We start from the raw sequence: 18,546 nt of genomic DNA, 5'->3' as shown, positions 1-18,546 counted from the left end.
ATGTGAAGATGAATGCAAAGAATTTAGTTTCTCCGTGATGGCCTTATTGTCCTTCAGTGCTCCTTTAGCATCTTGATTGTCCAGTGGCCCCACTCGTTGTTTAGCAGGCTTCCTGCTTCTGATGTACTTAACAATATTTTTGCTGTTACTTTTTGAGTCTTTGGCTAGCTGTTCTTCAAATTCTTTGTTGGCCTTGCTAATTATTTTTCAGAGTAGCAGCCGTGTTAGTCTGTGTTCACAAAAAGAAAAGGAGTACTTGTGGCACCTTAGAGACTAACAAATTTATTTGAGCATAAGCTTTCCGATGAAGTGAGCTGTAGCTCATGAAAGCTTATGCTCAAATAAGTTTGTTAGTCTCTAAGGTGCCACAAGTACTCCTTTTCTTTTTCCTAATTATATTGTTACACTTAATTTGCCAGAGTTCATGCTCCTTTCTATTTTCCTTAATAGGATTTAACTTACACTTTAGAAGGATGCTTTTTGTCTCTCACTTTTTCTTTTACTTTGCTGTTTAGTTATGGTGGAACTTTTTTGGTTCTCTATTTTTTAATTTGGGGTATACATTTAAGTTGAGCCTCTGTTATGGTGTCTTTAAAATGTTTCCATGCAGCTTGCAGGGATTTCACTTTTGGCATAGCATCTTTTAATTTCTGTTGAACTAACTTCCTCATTTTTGTGTAGTCCCCCTTTCTGAAATTAAATGCTATCATGGTGGGCTACTGTGGTGTTTTCCCCACCACAGGGATGTTAAATTTCATTATATTATGGTCACTATTACCAAGCCGTTCAGCTATAGTCACCTCTTAGACCTGATCCTGTGCTCCATTTAGGACTAAATCAAGAATTGCCTCTCCTCTTATGGGCTCCAGGACTAGCTGCTCCAAGAAGCAATCATTTAAGCAGTCATTTAAGGTATCTCTGCATCCCATCCTGAGGTGATATAGCCAGTCAGTATGGGGGTAACTGAAATCCCCCATTTTTATTGAGTTTTTTATTTTTAGAGCCTCTCTAATCTCCCTGAGCATTTCACAGTCACTATCACCATCCTGGACAGGGGGTCTGTAGTATATCCCTACTGCTGTATTCTTATTATTTGAGCATGGAATTACTATCCATAGAGATTCTGTGGTACAGTTTGGTTCATTTAAGATTTTTACTTCATTTGATTCTGTGCTTTCTTTCACATATAGTGCCTCTCCCCCACCAGCACGACTTGTTCTGTCTTTCCGATATATTTTGTACCTGGATATTACTGTGTCCCATTGATTATCCTCATTTCACCAAGTTTCTGTGATGCTTATTATATTAATATCTTCATTTAATACGAGGCACTCTAGTTCATCCATCTTCTTATTTAGACTTCTAGCATTTGTATATAAGCATTTTAAAAACTTGTCACTTTTTAGCTGTCTGCCATTACATGATGTAATTGAATGGGACTTTTTTTCATTTAACTGTTTCTCATCAGATCTTACCTGTATTTTATCTTCCATCCTCTCCTCCTCACTGGGACATAGAGAATCTCCAGTAATAGATCCTTCCCTAAGGGATCTTTCTGTCTGAACCACATGCTTCTCCATACCTGTCGGCTTTCCTCCAGCCCTTAGTTTAAAAACTGCTCTGCGACCTTTTTAATTTTAAAAATTAATTTTTTTTTAATTTTGCCAGCAATCTGGTTCCATTTTGGTTTAGGTGAAGCCCATCCTTCTTGTGTAGGCTCCCCCTTTCTCAAAAGTTTCCCCAGTTCCTAATCAAAACCCCTCCTCCCTACATCATCATCTCATCTACTCATTGAGACCCTGCAGTTCTGCCTGTCTAACTGGCCCTGCATGTGTAACTGGAAGCATTTCAGAGAATGATACCATGGAGGTCTTGGACTTCAATCTCTTACCTAGCAGAATAAGATCGTATGTTTTTCTAACAGCTGTGCTATAGCTCAGTCAGAGTGAATGTGCTTGATGCAGAAATCACTGCATGAGTGTCTCTGGCCTGTGCTAGGCAGGAGGTCAGACTAGATGATCATAATAGGCCCTTCACACCTTAAAAATCTATGAATCTGTAAATATGTGGCAGCCGGTGCTGGCAGCATGGATGAGATTTTCACACAGTGGGCATAAAATGAATATGGTGGTGATTGGTGCTCCCAATCCCACAGATGTCAGGAGCTGGACTAATTCCCCTTCCTTTTCTTGTGAATGTGGCATCAGCTTCACCAGAGGAGGAGGCTGGATTTGCAGAGACCTACAGGTACTTGCACAAGGCCCAGGAATTGCCTCATGCAGTGGCTGTGCAGGATACCATGGTTTTGTTTAGGTCTGGGAATCAGGTTAGCCCAGGTGAGCCTAGGAAATGTTAGGATGCTCTGGATCTATGTACTGAAAGGGTGGGAAACTGGTGACTGCCTGCAGTAGCAGTGGTCTTAAATCCCCACCTCTTTTCACTGCTACCAGGACAGGTTGCTTTTAGATCTTGGGTTCAATAAAGTTATAGCCACTTTGCCAAAAAAGATAATTCCTGTCCTCACTGGTGCTTATTATTTGCAATGCTTGTTGTTTAAAAAATAAATGCATAAATAAAAAAGACTGTTTGCAGTTATAGTCAAGCAAATTGACAATTATTTGACTTACTCATTTACATATGGGAGGAAGCAATATGGGAAATTTGCATTAATCTGCTTAGCTTCCATGATGGCACAGTATCCTAAACCTGAGACATTTTAAATAAACTATTAGACTGAAGAGAAGCATACGTTTGTTTTTAAAACAACCCCCTATAATACTGTATTTTACATTTGCACAAGTAATTTTACGTTTTTTTAAATCACCTAAACACTTCTTTTATTTTAAGCTTATTCTCAGCCAGTGGATAACCATATCAGTCCAGCTACTTACTTGGGACAATCTTTGCCACCATCATCACCAGGAAGATATTCCCCAATTCCTAAGGGAATGGTTGGAGATGAGGAAATTACCAGGTAAGGAGTGGTTAATCCAACTTTAATTGATGAGTTCAGGTTAGTTAATCAGGAAAGTTAACATTTTATGTGTAAATGATCAAAATGTCAGTGTGTGATGTTTCAAGAAATAAATGTAAATCTAACAATATTTTTAATACTAGTGAATATTTCCATAAGACCTATAAACTGTTTTGCTGATTTATTCTAGTTGTGCTCACTAATACTGCTGTGGTTGTGGCCATACTGATCGCATTCAGCCTAAAGTATACAAGGTCCCCCTCTCCAAACTGGATCAGATACTGTGCCCACTCAGTATGTGGGTTCCACTATGGAATTAAGATGGCATTGCTTTTAGTGTAGCATTCACTCTGCTGCATTGCCAAGTCACGTAGTGAGCTGATTGAATTTCTCACTATATTGGCATTGGAAACGCAAAGACTGATTATGTTGAATTTGCATGTAGATGATGAATTTTCTGAAGCAGCTCAGGATTTCGTGGCCATCATGACAACTATGGGGTTATCCCAGATAGGTACTGGCTCAACTCAGACAGCTGGCCACGCTTAAGATTTGGGTTTGGGGTTGGAACTGGAGGCTTGGCGGTTGGTTGCTTTGTTGATTGTATTACCGTAGCACCTGGGCACTGGATAAACACAGAACAAAAAGACAGTCACTGTCCCTAGAAAGCTTACATTTGTCATAAAGTGATTGTTCCCTCTCATGGTTTCAGGTTGGGGTTCATCTCTCCTGTCAGGGTGAGGGAGCTGTTCTAATGGTCTACCCTCAAAGATTAATGGACCAAAAAGGTTCCAGAGGGTTCTTAGGGTGAATCTTGTTCTACCAGCAGCGTTTTTCAGATACGGCCATCAAGGGCTTTTCTTGCAGCCACAGCCTCCTGGGGAGAAGTTGCAGCCCCGCCGGGGTCGCCTGGAGGGGTTGGGCCCTGCTCCCCTCTGGAGCCACAAACACCAGAGGAGCAGACAGCCAGTGTGAGTTCCCCACCTTCCCGGAGGTCATGGGGCTCAGGCTTCTGGCTTCAGCCCTGCGGGGCCTAGGCAGCAGGCTCTGGGCTTTCAAGCACAGCAGTGGGTTCCGGGCTCACCACCCCCCCGGTCCCTGCTGCCTCCCTACCCACCTCCCCACCCACCTCCCCATCCAAGACTTAATTTGTCACCCGGCTTGAGAGGGCTGAGTAAGTCTACTGTGAAAAGTGATATTTGTATGTTTGTTAAATCACTTTTCACTGCCTCCCAGCTAGCTAGCAAGTCTGCTGCTGCAAAAACTGATATTAACAAACATTCAAATATCACTTTTCAAAGCAGCAGACTTACTAGCTAGCAAGTATTAAAAAAACTGCAACCAAAAAAGCAAAAGAAACAACAACAACAAAAGACAAGAACATGCAAAGCACCTTATTTGTGTTTCTATTCTGTTTAGGTCCACTAAAGAATAGAAACAACTGTACATTATTTTTATTATGGGGGAAAAAAAACCTAATAAAGCAACCAGTATGATTTGGGCCTGTGCATATTTATTTGTTTTTCCTAAAGTTAATTAAGTATTTTAGGAAAAATTGTCATAGCAGCCACCATCAAGAGTTGGTGGCCGCACTCTGAGGCCATCAAAAAATTTGTTGTGAGAGCCCCTAACAGTCCAGTCCCTCAGTAGTTTGGTAGAAAATTATTGTACTTTTCTATCTTGCAGCTTTGAAGAAGTGGCCTGTAGATGCCCTCTTTGCCAACATCATTTTCTCAGGTCATCCTGCTGTACAGATGATATACAACAAATGAGGCAAGAGGGAAGAGGGCTGGTACACTAGTGGTGGAAATGTCATGCAGAGGCTGAACAGCTGCACCATAAATATTTTTAACTTTTTTGTTGTGGCTGTACAGAAGGCAAAGAAAAGGTTATTTTTCTCCAACATAGAAGCTGCAAAAGCTCAGGCAGCAGATTTGTTTCAGGTGGCAGGACTAGTAAATCCTGACTGTCTCAGGATACTGGGCTAGATTGACCTTTAGTTTGACCCAATATGGCCGCTCTTATGTTCTTAAAAAGAAGGGAACTTGCTTCCTCCTTGTTTGCAAATAGCCTGAATTTGGTGACCTTCCAGGCACACTGCAAAAAACATCTTTGTAGTAGGGTTTTTGGAGAAGGTGTGTTTAAGGTGTGCTTCCTCAATAATGAAGACGTTGGGAGGAACTTTTGTAGATGGCTGGCTGAGCTTCTGCTGAATTAATCATTTAATGCTGCTGATACTTAAATTATATTAATGTGTGTAAGGGCACCTAGAGCCTTAGATAGGTCTATCTGCAGTTTTAAAAATTGAAATAAATAAATATATAATTACGGACCATTCATTGCGGACTGTACAAGTCCTTGATCTTAGGGATTAGTAATTTCCTCATACAAAAATTACTCTAAAGTGAGACTCAGTATACGTGGTCTTAGGTTAGGTGCAGTTTTTACACATTGATTTACAAAATGATTTGTTTATTTCTTGAAATTTTAAAAAATAAATGAGGGACACTTACTAAAAAATTTAAGTTTATTCCCTTCCAAGTTGCAGAATTCAGAAATATTTTTTGTTTTACTTCTTTACGGCAGATTTCCATTAGAGACCTTTTAACTGGACTTTGACCTCTTTTTGTTAAAGGGAAAAAGTTCCCTTTCTACTGCAACAGATTATAGACATTTACACAGATTTGTTCTATTAGTTTAAACCAGAGTGGTATATATACATTTCCCTGCCTGCATATGAATTACATATATCTACTCATAATAAAAATACTCATAATTTTCATACCATTTCTGGGCAGTTTAACCACCTTTAGTTACTCTAGTTCCAAACTTTTTAAAGAAACAGGCACAATCCACTTGACATCTAGCAGTTTCCGAAAATGAGTTAAGTCGTTTCAGATACCTCCGTTATAATTTTTACAGTCACATTTTCCTATTTTAAATGTTGTTCTCTCCCCTGTTGCTAAATGAAACAACACTAAAAGCAGTGAAACTGACTACACCTAAAGTGCTAGACTAGCACTATACAGCATAAGTGTGGCAAATGTTAAACAGATTACGAACTGACTGGAAAATCTCAAAAATTAGTTGTCAGTGGGGAATCATCATCAAATGAAGGGGTTTCTATTGAGGTTTGTTGTAATAATTTGGAAATTAATACAACAGGTTTTTCAGGGCGTGGTTCTAGGCTTGACACTATTCGATATTTTCATCAGTGATCTGGAATTAAATATAAAATCAGTGCTGATAAAATTTTGCACGTGACGCAAAGTGGTAAATACCGATGAGGATAGGGCAGTCATTCAGCGTGATTTGGATACTTTGGTGAGATGGGTCCATTCAAACAAAGTGCACTTTAATACAGCCAAATGCATATAGGAACAAAGAATGTAGACCATACTACAGATTGAGGGACTATATCCTGGAAAACAGTGACTCTGAAAAGGATTTAGGGGTCTTATGAGTTCCCAGTGTGATATGGTGGCAAAACGGGTTAATGTGATTTATGGATGTATAAACAGAGGAGTTAGGGGGAGGTGATTTTACCTTTGGATATTGTGTTGATAAGGATGATTCTGGAATTCCATGTGCACATTTTAAAGGATGTTTAAAAATTGGAGAGTGCTGAGAAGAGCCACAAAAATGATTTGTGGGCTGGAGAAAATGATGCATAGTGGGAAACTTCAGGAGCTCAATCCATTAAATTTATAACAAGATTGAGAAATGATTTGATTAGTGTATAAGTGTCTTCACAAGGACAAAATGCTGAATTCTGATCATCATCAAAATGGTGTGTGACCTCCTTGCAAATTGAATATCATCCAGATCCATCTTTGGCAAGCTGCTTGGGGTGGTCTGGTTGTATATTCAGTTTATGTCTGTTACTGGCAATCTTGTGATTCCCAGCTCTGTAGAAGTGTTCCTTCATACACAAGCTTTGGAATTCATTAGACTTCCATTCTAATAATATGTCCATGCTAAGAAAGCTGCCAAAAACAAACCAGGGCTGGTGGAGGTGGTTGCTGGATTCAGCTTCAAAAATCCTCATTTCTCATCTAACTCACTCACTCTTTACTCTAGTGGAAAAAGGTATAACAAGAACCAATGGCAGGAAGCTGAAGCCAGACAAATTCAAATTAGAAACTAGACACAGTTTTTTAACAGTGAGGGTGGTTAACCATTGAAACAAATTACCCAAGGAAGCAGTGGATTTTCCATCACTTGAAGTATTCAAATCAAAGACTTGGATTGGACCTTTCTAGAAGATATGTTTTAGTCAAACACAAGTTATTGGATTCAAGACAGAGAGAACTGGGTGAAATTCTATGGCCTTTGTTATAGGTGGTCAGACTAGATGGTCTAATGGTCCCTTCTGGCTTTAAAATATACGCTGTCAAATGCACAAAGTAAACTGGAAAAAAAAGAGGAAAATATTTTCCTACTAATCTTTCAGTGGTAGTATTCTTAGGTCTTATAAATAATATTACATAAAAAACTTGGCACAGTAGCATAACTTTTTCATGCAGTTGCCCACACAATTGCGTATCTAATATTCATGTAAACAGTTTAACTTTGTGCATGCTATGTGGGGAATTGCATGCACTGATGTACACTTATGCAGCTATTTGGCCATTTGCACACATATTCCAATTTATACACACCCACCCACCACGTCTGTCCCTGTGATTGTGTGCACATTGAAAACTGGTTTCTATATGTCCAGATCATTATAAGCTACCACTTTTCTGAGGCATGTATGTATATAAAGGAGTGAAAGAGTAGGGTGCTAAAGGAGTTGGCAGATGTGATTGCAGAGCCATTGGCCGTTATCTTTGAAAACTCATGGTGATCAGGGTTGGTCCTGGATGACTGGAAAAAGGCTAATGTAGTGCCCATCTTTGAAAAAGGGAAGGAGGAGGAATTAATTCTGAAGCGCTTTGAGGAGAGGAAAGTGATCAGGAACAGTTAGCATGGATTCACCAAGGGCAAGTCATGCCTGACTAACCTAACTACCTTCTATGCGGAGATAACTGGCTCTGTGGATGAGGGGAAAGCAGTGGATTTGTTATTCCTTGATTTTAGGAAAAATTTTGATATGGTCTCCCACAGTATTTTTGCCAGCAAGTTAAAGAAGTATGGGCTGGAAGAGTGGACTATAAGGTGGATAGAAAGCTGGCTAGATCATCGGGCTCAACGGGCAGTGATCAATGGCTCCATGTCTAGTTGGCAGCCCGTATTAAGTAGAGTGCCCCAAGGGTTGGTCCTCGAGCCAGTTTTGTTCAATATCTTCATAAATGATCTGGAGGATGGTGTGGATTGCACCCTCAGCAAGTTTGCAGATGACACTAAACTGGAAGGAGTGGCAGATACGCTGGAGGGTAGGGATAGGATACAGAGGGCTGTAGACAAATTAGAGGATTGGGCCAAAAGAAATCTGATGAGGTTCAACAAGGACAAGTGCAGAGTCCTGCACTTAGAATGGAAGAATCCCATGCACTGCTACAGACTAGGGACCGAATGGCTCAGCAGCAGTTCTGTAGAAAAGGACCTAGGGGTTACAGTGGACGAGAAGCTGGATATGAGTCAACAGTGTGCCCTTGTTGCCAAGAAGGCCAATGGCATTTTGGGCCGTATAAGTACGGGCATTGCCAGCAGATCGAGGGACATGATCGTTCCCCTCTATTCGACATTGGTGAGGCCTCATCTGGAGTACTGTGTCCAGTTTTGAGCCCCACACTACAAGAAGGATGTGGATAAATTGGAGAGAGTCCAGCGAAGGGCAACAAAAATTATTTGGGGACTGGAACACATGACTTACGAGGAGAGGCTGTGGGGACTGGGATTATTTATTCTGCAGAAGAGAAGAATGAGGGGGAATTTGATAGCTGCTTTCAACTACCTGAAAGGGGGTTCCAAAGAGGATGGTTCTAGACTGTTCTCAGTGGTAGCGGGTGACAGACAAGGACTAATGGTCTCAAGTTGCAGTGGGGGAGGTTTAGGTTGGATGTCAGGAAAAAAAATTTTCACTAGGAGGTTGGTGAAGTACTGGAATGGATTACCTAGGGAGGTGGTGGAATCTCCTTCCTTTGAAGTTTTTAAGGTCAGGCTTGACAAAGCCCTGGCTGGGATGATTTAGTTGGGGTTGGTCCTGTTTTGAGCAAGGATTTGGACTAGATGACCTCCTGAGGTTCCTTCCAACCCTGATATTCTATGATTCTATGAAAACTTTAATTTTTCTACAATAAGAACAGGAGTACTTGTGGCACCTTAGAGACTAACAAACTTATTAGAGCATAAGCTTTTGTGGGCTACAGCCCACTTCATCGGATGCACAGAATGGAACATATAGTAAGAACATATATATATATACACATACAGAGAAGGTGGAAGTTGCCATACAAACTGTGAGAGGCGAATGAATTAAGATGAGCTATTATTAGCAGGAGAAAAAAACTTTTGTGGTGATAATCAAGATGGCCCATTTAGACAGTTGACAAGAAGGTGTGAGGATACTTAACATAGGGAAATAGATTCAATATTGTAATTATTATAATTAAAATAACATGGGTCATTACACAAGTACTCCTGTTCTTATATGACCACAGACCCAAACCCTTGGATCTGAGAACAATGAAAAAGCATTCAGTTTTCTTACCAGAAGATTTTTAATAGAAATAGAAGTAAATAGAAGGAAAGAAATCACCTCTGTAAAATCAGGATGGTAGATACCTTACAGGGTAATTAGATTCAAAACATAGAGAATCCCTCTAGGCAAAAACTTAAGTTACAAAAAAGATACACAGACAGAAATAGTTATTCTATTCAGCACAGTTCTTTTCTCAGCCATTTAAAGAAATCATAATCTAACACGTACCTAGCTAGATTACTTACTAAAAGTCTAAGACTCCATTCCTGGTCTATCCCCGGCAGAAACAGCATATAGACAGACCCACAGACCCTTTGTTTCTCTCCCTCCTCCCAGCTTTTGAAAGTATCTTGTCTCCTCATTGGTCATTTTGGTCAGGTGCCAGTGAGGTTACCTTTAGCTTCTTAACCCTTTACAGGTGAGAGGATTTTTTTCTCTGGCCAGGAGGGATTTTAAAGGGGTTTACCCTTCCCTTTATATTTATGACACTCCCAAACAAATATATTCAAATATTTGCAAAGGGAAAAACTGAAGTATACATCTGTAATAGCCATTGTTTAAATTAAAATTGTTTTAAATTGTTGATGTATCTCATAAGAGATTTAGTAAATGGTGCCATGCTGAAATAGAATGCATTGGGTGAAATACTTATCCAATTGAAGTCAAAGGTAAAACTCTTCTTGACTTCAGTAGGGCCAGCATTTCACGCTCTGGGGTTTGTTTTGTTTTGTTTTGTTTTGTTTTTTGATGTATGAAATAATGTCCCAAAGAAAAAAACTTAAGGGATATTTATTTCAGTTTTTTTCACTTAAAATTGTTACATCAGATCATACTTTGAAAATGAAAACGTATATTTATTTAAAAGTAGGAGGGTCATTGGCAACCATCGATCCAAACTGGACCATGATATACATGTAAGAGGTCTAATCAGGTGCCTGATGAATCCACTTATGGCTGACGAGCCCAATTCAAGAGCGACACAGCTTGTTAAAAATTTCACAGATCTATATGTTGTCTGAGTTATAGTCCAAGATTACAGCACGCTGCTTTCTTCTTTCTTGCTTTGCTCCAGTCCTCTGGATTAAAGCCACTTCATGTTGAGCTGCACCCAGTGCCAGATATTCCCTCCAAATTGGACAGGATTCTACGCGCTCCTCTCAGCTTTCTGTATTGACACTGAATGACTTCATATCATTTTTGCACATTTTGTGGTAGTACAATAAAGGGCAACCCCATTTTCTAGAACCGTCTCGAATCTCACTGTACAAAATATTCTTGAGCATATGGTCTCCTCCCATTCTGCTGATATGACTGAGCCATTTCAACCTGCTCTTCTTGATAGTGGTTTCTAATTGTGTTCGTCCTGCGCACTCCAGCACCTCTGTGTTTGGTATTTTGTCTTTCCACTTTATTTTCAGACTCTTACTCAGGCATTTTCTGTAGTATCTGGCTGGTGAAACTTGCCCATATGCTCAGTGTTTAGCTGATCACCATATTTGGGGTCGGGAAGGAATTTTCCTCCAGGGCAGATTGGAAGAGGACCTGGAGGTTTTTCGCCTTCCTCTGTAGCATGGGGCACGGGTCACTTGCTGGAGGATTCTCTGCTCCTTGAAGTCTTTAAACCATGATTTGAGGACTTCAATAGCTCAGACATAGGTGAGAGGTTTTTCGCAGGAGTGGGTGGGTGAAATTCTGTGGCCTGCGTTGTGCAGGAGGTCAGACTAGATGATCATAATGGTCCCTTCTGACCTTAGTATCTATGAATCTCATGTGGAAGCTATTCAGTCTCCTGATGTGCCTAGCATATGTAGTCCATGTTTCTGAACCATAAAGCAGGGATGACAGCACAAAAGTCTCGTAGATTCACATCTTCACCTTAGTTGATAGTTTGCTGTTATTCCACGCACATCTCTGTAATAGCCCAAAATTCTTAAGCTGCTTTTCCGATTCTGTTAGTCGGTTTAGTCTGAAGGTCAAGATTTCTGCTAATCGTAGAACCCAAGTAGCCAAAGCTGTCGATGACACCAAGAGATTTACTCTCCAGAGTGACGTCAGAGACTGGTTCTTCCGCCCCTTGGTACATGATCACAGTCTTCTTGAAACTAATTCTCAACCCAAAACTCTTGGGTAGATTTTCTGCATCATGCAAGAGATTTTACAGGGAAGATTAGCTATGGGCAACTAAGGCCACATCACCCACAAACAGGAAAACACTCAGAACCAGCTCTTTCACCTTGATTTTCGCTCTAAACCTTGCGATGTTGAACAAGCCTCCATCTAGTCTGGTTCAAAGATAAATGCCATTATTGCTGTCCTTAAATGTATGAAGAAGCAGGAATGAAAAGTAGGAGTAATGTGTAGGTAAAGGCATACAGTAGTGTTCAGTGATGTCAGTATGAAACAGTTAGCTGATTAACTTTTGACAGTTGTAAAATCTTGTTAACTGGTTGGCATATAAAGGAGACTTTTCTATATGGCTCTGAATCAGTCCTGTATTGTGAACTTGTTGCTGTAGGGAGTAGTTTGTAGCTTTTGATATTGTATTCTACATACATGTATGCTATAGATAATAAAAATGTATATGGCCTATAGCCAGTCCCTCCATTTCTCTCTAAAGTACCTACATACACTCAGGTTCAGAACTTCTTATACAAAGAGCAAAATTGACAATAGCAAACCTTTGTGGATTTCTGATTTATCAAACAGTCCCGAATTGTAGGTAGCAGGCTTAACACTACCACCCCTCTTTTGATACCATACCATACCTGCAGATCATGTTTGATATTGGTCCATGTTTCTCTATACATTTGTCCTCCTAGTGAACCAGCACTTAAAGTCCAAAGTAATGGTTGCCTTTATAAATCCCTAAAATAGAATCATACTGAAGACCTACTTTCTTCTCTTCACCACTAAAAGCTAGGAAAAAATAAAGTTCTCTTTCTTACTTGGGTTTGCTTAATGAGAAGACAAACTTTTTTAAGAATCTTACTCCAGCATTTTGCCTAGGCCAAAAATCAAGGATTCATAAAGTCATATGGAGCTCCTACAGAGAGAGATTTAGATAAGTGAAACACAAGTAGGTGCTGCATACAGAGCCACATTCAACTTTGTGGTACCTACTCAGTATGCCTTTGTAATCCCAACAAGAGAGTTCTCTACAGAGGCAGGAATCTGATTGAAGGTGAGTGGTGGAGAGGAGTCTGGTGGCTCAACAATGAGTCGGTACAGGGGTCTAGGCAAGGAGAAAGTATGTATTTTACAGATCGAGAATCCTGGAAAGATACTGAAAAACAGGAGACAAGAACCTCAACATAGAAAAATACAGCTTGTTTTTGGCTCATCATTTCAATGGAACTCTTCAAACACAGAAATGTTTAGAGACTAGTTATTTAGTGCACTCTAGTGATCATTTGAATGTAGTGCAGAATTTTTCTACTTAAATATTAGAAAATTCATACTATCATAGAACTGCAGGGATGGAAGGGACTTCCAGAGGTCATCTAGTCCGGCCCCATGCGCTGAGCTGGACCAAGTATACCTAGACCATCCCTGACAGGTGTTTCTCACCTATTTTTAAATTTCTTGTCTTCTACTGAAATTCTTCATCGCCTTGCTACTGTATCCACTGGCAGCAGTAAGACTAAGACCATGACTACATCAGAAAGTTTTACTAGTAGTATTTGTGCTGGCATTCAGCTGCTGATGTTGCAGTTTCGCTATAGTGCGTGCATACTTGGCTGCCTTTGCCAGTGCAAAGCATTCTCACAGCAAAAGGCACGCTGCATTATGTAGGCATCTCAGTGTACCCTGCACCACTGTCCAGCACATTGCCTTCTGGGATATATTTTGCAGTGTGTTGGGGGATACTAGCACTTCTCTCAGGAAATTGTGGGAGAATTGGGGTCAAATTCCCACAGTCCCCTCATGTCCATCCCATCATATTTTTGCACAATTTTTTAAAAATTCCCACAGTCCTTCATGCCGCTTCATGAATACTGAACAGATCAGCTGAGTCATCTTCAGCAAAAAGGAAGAAATGGATATTGGTTGACATTTAGCGAAACAGGAGAGGTATATAATTAGTACTTACTATTTACAACATAGTTTATAAAATGAAAAGGAGTACTTCTGACACCTCAGAGACTAACAAATGTATTTGAGCATAAGCTTTCGTGAGCTACAGCTCACTTCATCGGATGCATTCAGTGGAAACTACAGTGGGGAGATTTATATACATAGAGAATATGAAACAATGGATGTTACCATACACACTGTAAGGAGAGTGATCACTTAAGGTGAGGTATTAACAGGGGGAGGGGAGGACCTTTTGTAGTGATAATCAAGGTGGGCCATTTCCAGCAGTTGACAAGAACATCTGAGGAACAGTGGGGAGAGGAGGGGGAATAAACAAGGGGAAATAGTTTTTACTTTGTGTAATGACCCATCCACTCCCAGTCTCTATTCAAGCCTAAGTTAATTGTATCCAGTTTGCAAATTAATTCCAATTCAGCAGTCTCTCGTTGGAGTCTGTTTGAAGTTTTGTTGAAGAATTGCAACTTTTAGGTCTGTAATCGAGTGACCAAAGAGATTGAAGTGTTCTCCAACTGGTTTTTGAATGTTATAATTCTTGACATCTGATTTGTGTCCATTTATTCTTTTACGTAGAGACTGTCCAGTTTGACCAGTGTACATGGCAGAGGGGCATTGCTGGCACATGATGGCATATATCACATTGGTAGATGTGCAGGTGAACGAGCCTCTGATAAGTGTGGCTGATGTGATTAGGCCCTATGATGGTGTCCCCTGAATAGATATGTGGACACAGTTGGCAACGGGCTTTTTGGCAAGGATAGGTTCCTGGGTTAGTGGTTCTGTTGTGTGGTGTGTGGTTGCTGGTGAGTATTTGCTTCAGGTTGGGGGGCTGTCTGTAAGCAAAGACTGGCCTGTCTCCCAAGATCTGTGAGAGTGATGGGTCGTGCTTCAGGATAGGTTGTAGATCCTTGATGATGCATTGGAGAGGTTTTAGTTGGGGGCTGAAGGTGACGGCTAGTGGCGTTATGTTATTTTCTTTGTTGGGCCTGTCCAATAGTAGGTGACTTCTGGGTACTCTTCTGGCTCTGTCAGTCTGTTTCTTCACTTCCACAGGTGAGTATTGTAGTTGTAAGAATGCTGGATAGAGATCTTGTAGGTGTTTGTCTCTGTCTGAGGGGTTGGAGCAAATGCGGTTGTATCGTAGAGCTTGGCTGTAGACAATGGATCGTGTGGTGTGGTCTGGATGAAAGCTGGAGGCATGTAGGTAGGAATAGCGGTCAGTAGGTTTCCGGTATAGGGTGGTGTTTATGTGACCATATCTTATTAGCACCATAGTGTCCAGGAAGTGGATCTCTTGTGTGGACTGATCCAGACTGAGGTTGATGGTGGGATGGAAATTGTTGAAATCATGGTGGAATTCCTCAAGGGCTTCTTTTCCATGGGTCCAGATGATGAACATGTCATCAGTGTAGCGCATGTAGAGTAGGGGCATTAGGGGACGAGAGCTCAGGAAGCGTTGTTCTCAATCAGCCATAAAAGTATTGGCATACTGTGGGGCCATGCGGGTACCCATAGCAGTGCCGCTGATTTGAAGATATACATTGTCCCCAAATGTGAAGGAGTTATGGGTGAGGACAAAGTCACAAAGTTCAGCCACCAGTTTCCAATCCCACCATCAACCTCAGCCTGGACCAGTCCACACAAGAGATCCACTTCCTGGACACTATGGAGAAACAGATTGACAGAGCCAGAAGGGTATCTACAACCTATCCTGAAGGACGACCCATCACTCTCACAGCCCACTTCATAGGATGCATGGAATGGAACATATAGTAAGAAGATATATATACTGTGACAGAGTCGGGCCATATGGCTACAGGAGAGTAATAGAAGGCAGATATATTAGCCTCAGGTTAAGTAGGTCCCTTTTCCCTCAGTAAGGTAACAGGGAAGGTTCCTGAACAATCAGGAACCTTCTGGAGACAATTAAGACAGACAGGCTGATTAGAACACCTGCAGCCAATCAAGAAGCTGGTAGAATCAATTAAGGCAGGCTAATCAAGGCACCTGGGTTTAAAAAGGAGCTCACTTCAGTTTGTGGTGCGCGTCTGAGGAGCGGGGAGCAAGAGGCACTCGGAGCTGAGAGTGAGAACATGGACTGTTGGAGGACTGAGGAGTACAAGTATTATCAGACACCAGGAGGAAGGTCCTATGGTGAGAATAAAGAAGGTGTTGGGAGGAGGCCATGGGGAAGCAGCCCAGGGAGTTGTAGCTGTCACACAGCTGTTCCAGGAGGCACTCTAGACAACTGCATTCCACAGGGCTGGAACCCAGAGTAGAGGGCATGCCCGGGTTCCCCCCAAACCTCCCAACTCCTGGTCAGACACAGGAGGAGTCAACCTGGACTGTGGGTTCAGAAAAATGGCCAAGCTGAGGGCTGCCATGAAGCTCCAAGGCAAGCAAATCCTCCAATAAGCGCAAGATCCACCAAGGTAGAGGAGGGACTTTGTCACAATACCCACAGAGAAGGTGGAAGTTGCCATACAAACTGTAAGAGGCTAATGAATTAAGATGAGCTATTATCAGCAGGAGAAAAAAACTTTTGTAGTGACAATCAAGATAGCCCATTTAGTGAGGGAAAGTTATGCCTGACTAATCTAATTGCCTTCTGTGATGAGATAACTGGTTCTGTGGATGAAGGGAAAGCAGTGGACGTGTTATTTCTTGACTTTAGCAAAGCTTTTGACACGGTCTCCCACATTATTCTTGTCAGCAAGTTAAAGAAGTATGGGCTGGATAGATGCACTACAAGGTGGGTAGGAAGTTGGCTAGATTGTCGGACTCAACGGGTAGCGATCAATGGCTCCATGTCTAGTTTGCAGCCAGTATCTAGCGGAGTGCCCCAAGGGTCAGTCCTCGGGCCGGTTATGTTCAATATCTTCATAAATGATCTGGAGGATGGTGTGGATTGCACCTTCAGCAAGTTTGCGGATGACAGTAAACTGAGAGGAGTAGGGATAGGATACAGAGGGCTGTAGACAAATTAGAGGATTGAGCCAAAAGAAATCTGATGAGGTTCAACAAGGACAAGTGCAGAGTCCTGCACTTAGGACGGAAGAATCCAATGCACCGCTACAGACAAGGGACCGAATGGCTAGGCAGCAGTTCTGCAGAAAAGGACCTAGGGGTTACAGTGGATGGGAAGCTGGATATGAGTCAACAATGTGCCCTTGTTGCCAAGAAGGCCAATGGCATTTTGGGATGTATAAGTAGGGGCATTGCCAGCAGATCGAGGGATGTGATCGTTCCCCTCTATTCGACATTGGTGAGGCTTCATCTGGAGTACTGTGTCCAGTTTTGGGCCCCACACTACAAGAAGGATGTGGAAAAATTGGAGAGAGTCCAGCAAAGGGCAACAAAAATGATTAGGGGACTGGAACACATGACTTATGAGGAGAGGCTGAGGGAACTGGGATTGTTTAGTCTGCGGAAGAGGAGAATGAGGGGGGATTTGATAGCTGCTTTTAACTACCTGAAAGGTGGATCCAAAGAGGATGGATCTAGACTATTCTCAGTGATAGCAGATGACAGGACAAAGAGTAATTGTCTCAAGTTGCAGTGGGGGAGATTTAGGTTGGATATTAGGAAAAACTTTTTTACTAGGAGGGTGGTGAAACACTGGAATGCGTTACCTAGGGAGGTGGTGGAATCCCCTTTCTTGGAAGTTTTTAAGGTCAGGTTTGACAAAGCCCTGGCTGAGATGATTTAGTTGGGGATTGGTCCTGCTCTGGGCAGGGGGTTGGACTAGATGACCTCCAGAGGTCCCTTCCAACTCTGATATTCTATGATTCTGTGATACTTAACATAGGGAAATAGATTCAATATGTGTAATGACCCAGCCACTCCCAGTCTCTATTCAAGTTAATGGTATCTAGTTTGGATATTAAATCAAGCTCAGCAGTTTCTCATTGGAGTCTGTTTTTGAAGATTTTCTGTTGCAAAATTGCCACCCTTAAATCTTCTACTGAGTGGCCAGAGAGGTTGAAGTGTTCTCCTACCAGTTTTTGAATGTTATGATTCCTGATGTCAGATTTCTGTCCATTTATTCTTTTGCGTAGAGACTGTCCTGTTTGGCCTCACACCTTCTTGTCAACTGTCCAAATGGGCCATCTTGATTATCACTACAAAAGTTTTTTTCTCCTGCTGGTAATAGTTCATCTTAATTCATTAGCCTCTTACAGTTTGTATGGCAACTTCCACCTCCTCTGTAAGTATACAAATATATCTTCTTACTATATCTGCCATTCTATGCATCCAATGAAGTGGGCTGTAGCCTATGAAAGCTTATACTCTAATAAGTTTGTTAGTCTCTAAGGTGCCACAAGTACTCCTGTTCTTTTTGCGGATACAGACTAACACGGCTGCTACTCTGAAACCTGTTCTGTTCTGTTAATTTTGTTGGAATAAATGGGCACAGAGAGTCAAAAGTGTTAACATGACATGTCACTGTATGGCACTAAACAATTAAACTCAGTTAAAGGTTTCATTTCAAGTACATAGACTTTGGCCTGCTTAATCCTATGAAAATAACACCATTACATTTTTTTAACCTTTTATTAAAGATCCAGAAAAAGAAGTAAAAACAGTTCAGGCATCTGAAATATAAAATATTAACTCAGACTTTCATTTTAATACTGTTCCTTTTTCCCTCCCCCCCACCCCCCCCACACATTTGGCAGTCTTTTAGATGGCATTAAAATGGTAATAACTGTTCTTTTGGGGAAAAGGAGAGGTTAACTGAGATGGTTGGTTGGAGCTGCTGCTGCTGTTAGAGTCCAGTCTTGCTTTCTTGACGGCAAAACAAGACACACACACACAAAAGGAGACAGAAAAG

The 18,546-nt window shown here is 41.3% G+C and overlaps 1 protein-coding gene across 42 annotated transcripts in view; it reads left to right on the top strand.

Moving 5' to 3' along the window:
- Positions 1–18,546, top strand: part of DLG1 (discs large MAGUK scaffold protein 1) — a 441,602-nt gene that overhangs the window by 291,612 nt on the left and 131,444 nt on the right. For 22 of the 42 annotated variants that reach the window (XM_073358919.1, XM_073358923.1, XM_073358918.1 and 19 more), the window contains 2 exons: positions 2,848–2,974; positions 4,661–4,747. In XM_073358919.1, coding sequence (XP_073215020.1) covers positions 2,848–2,974; positions 4,661–4,747 — 214 coding nt within the window. The remainder of the gene's footprint in view (positions 1–2,847; positions 2,975–4,660; positions 4,748–18,546) is intronic. The other 20 variants (XM_073358925.1, XM_073358936.1, XM_073358927.1 and 17 more) reach the window with 1 other exon arrangement.

Source organism: Lepidochelys kempii, chromosome 9, assembly GCF_965140265.1.
Source record: "Lepidochelys kempii isolate rLepKem1 chromosome 9, rLepKem1.hap2, whole genome shotgun sequence".
Taxonomy (NCBI): Eukaryota; Metazoa; Chordata; order Testudines; family Cheloniidae; genus Lepidochelys; species Lepidochelys kempii.
Note: the sequence above shows the minus strand (reverse complement) of the source record. Positions and strands in the feature narration are given on the sequence as shown.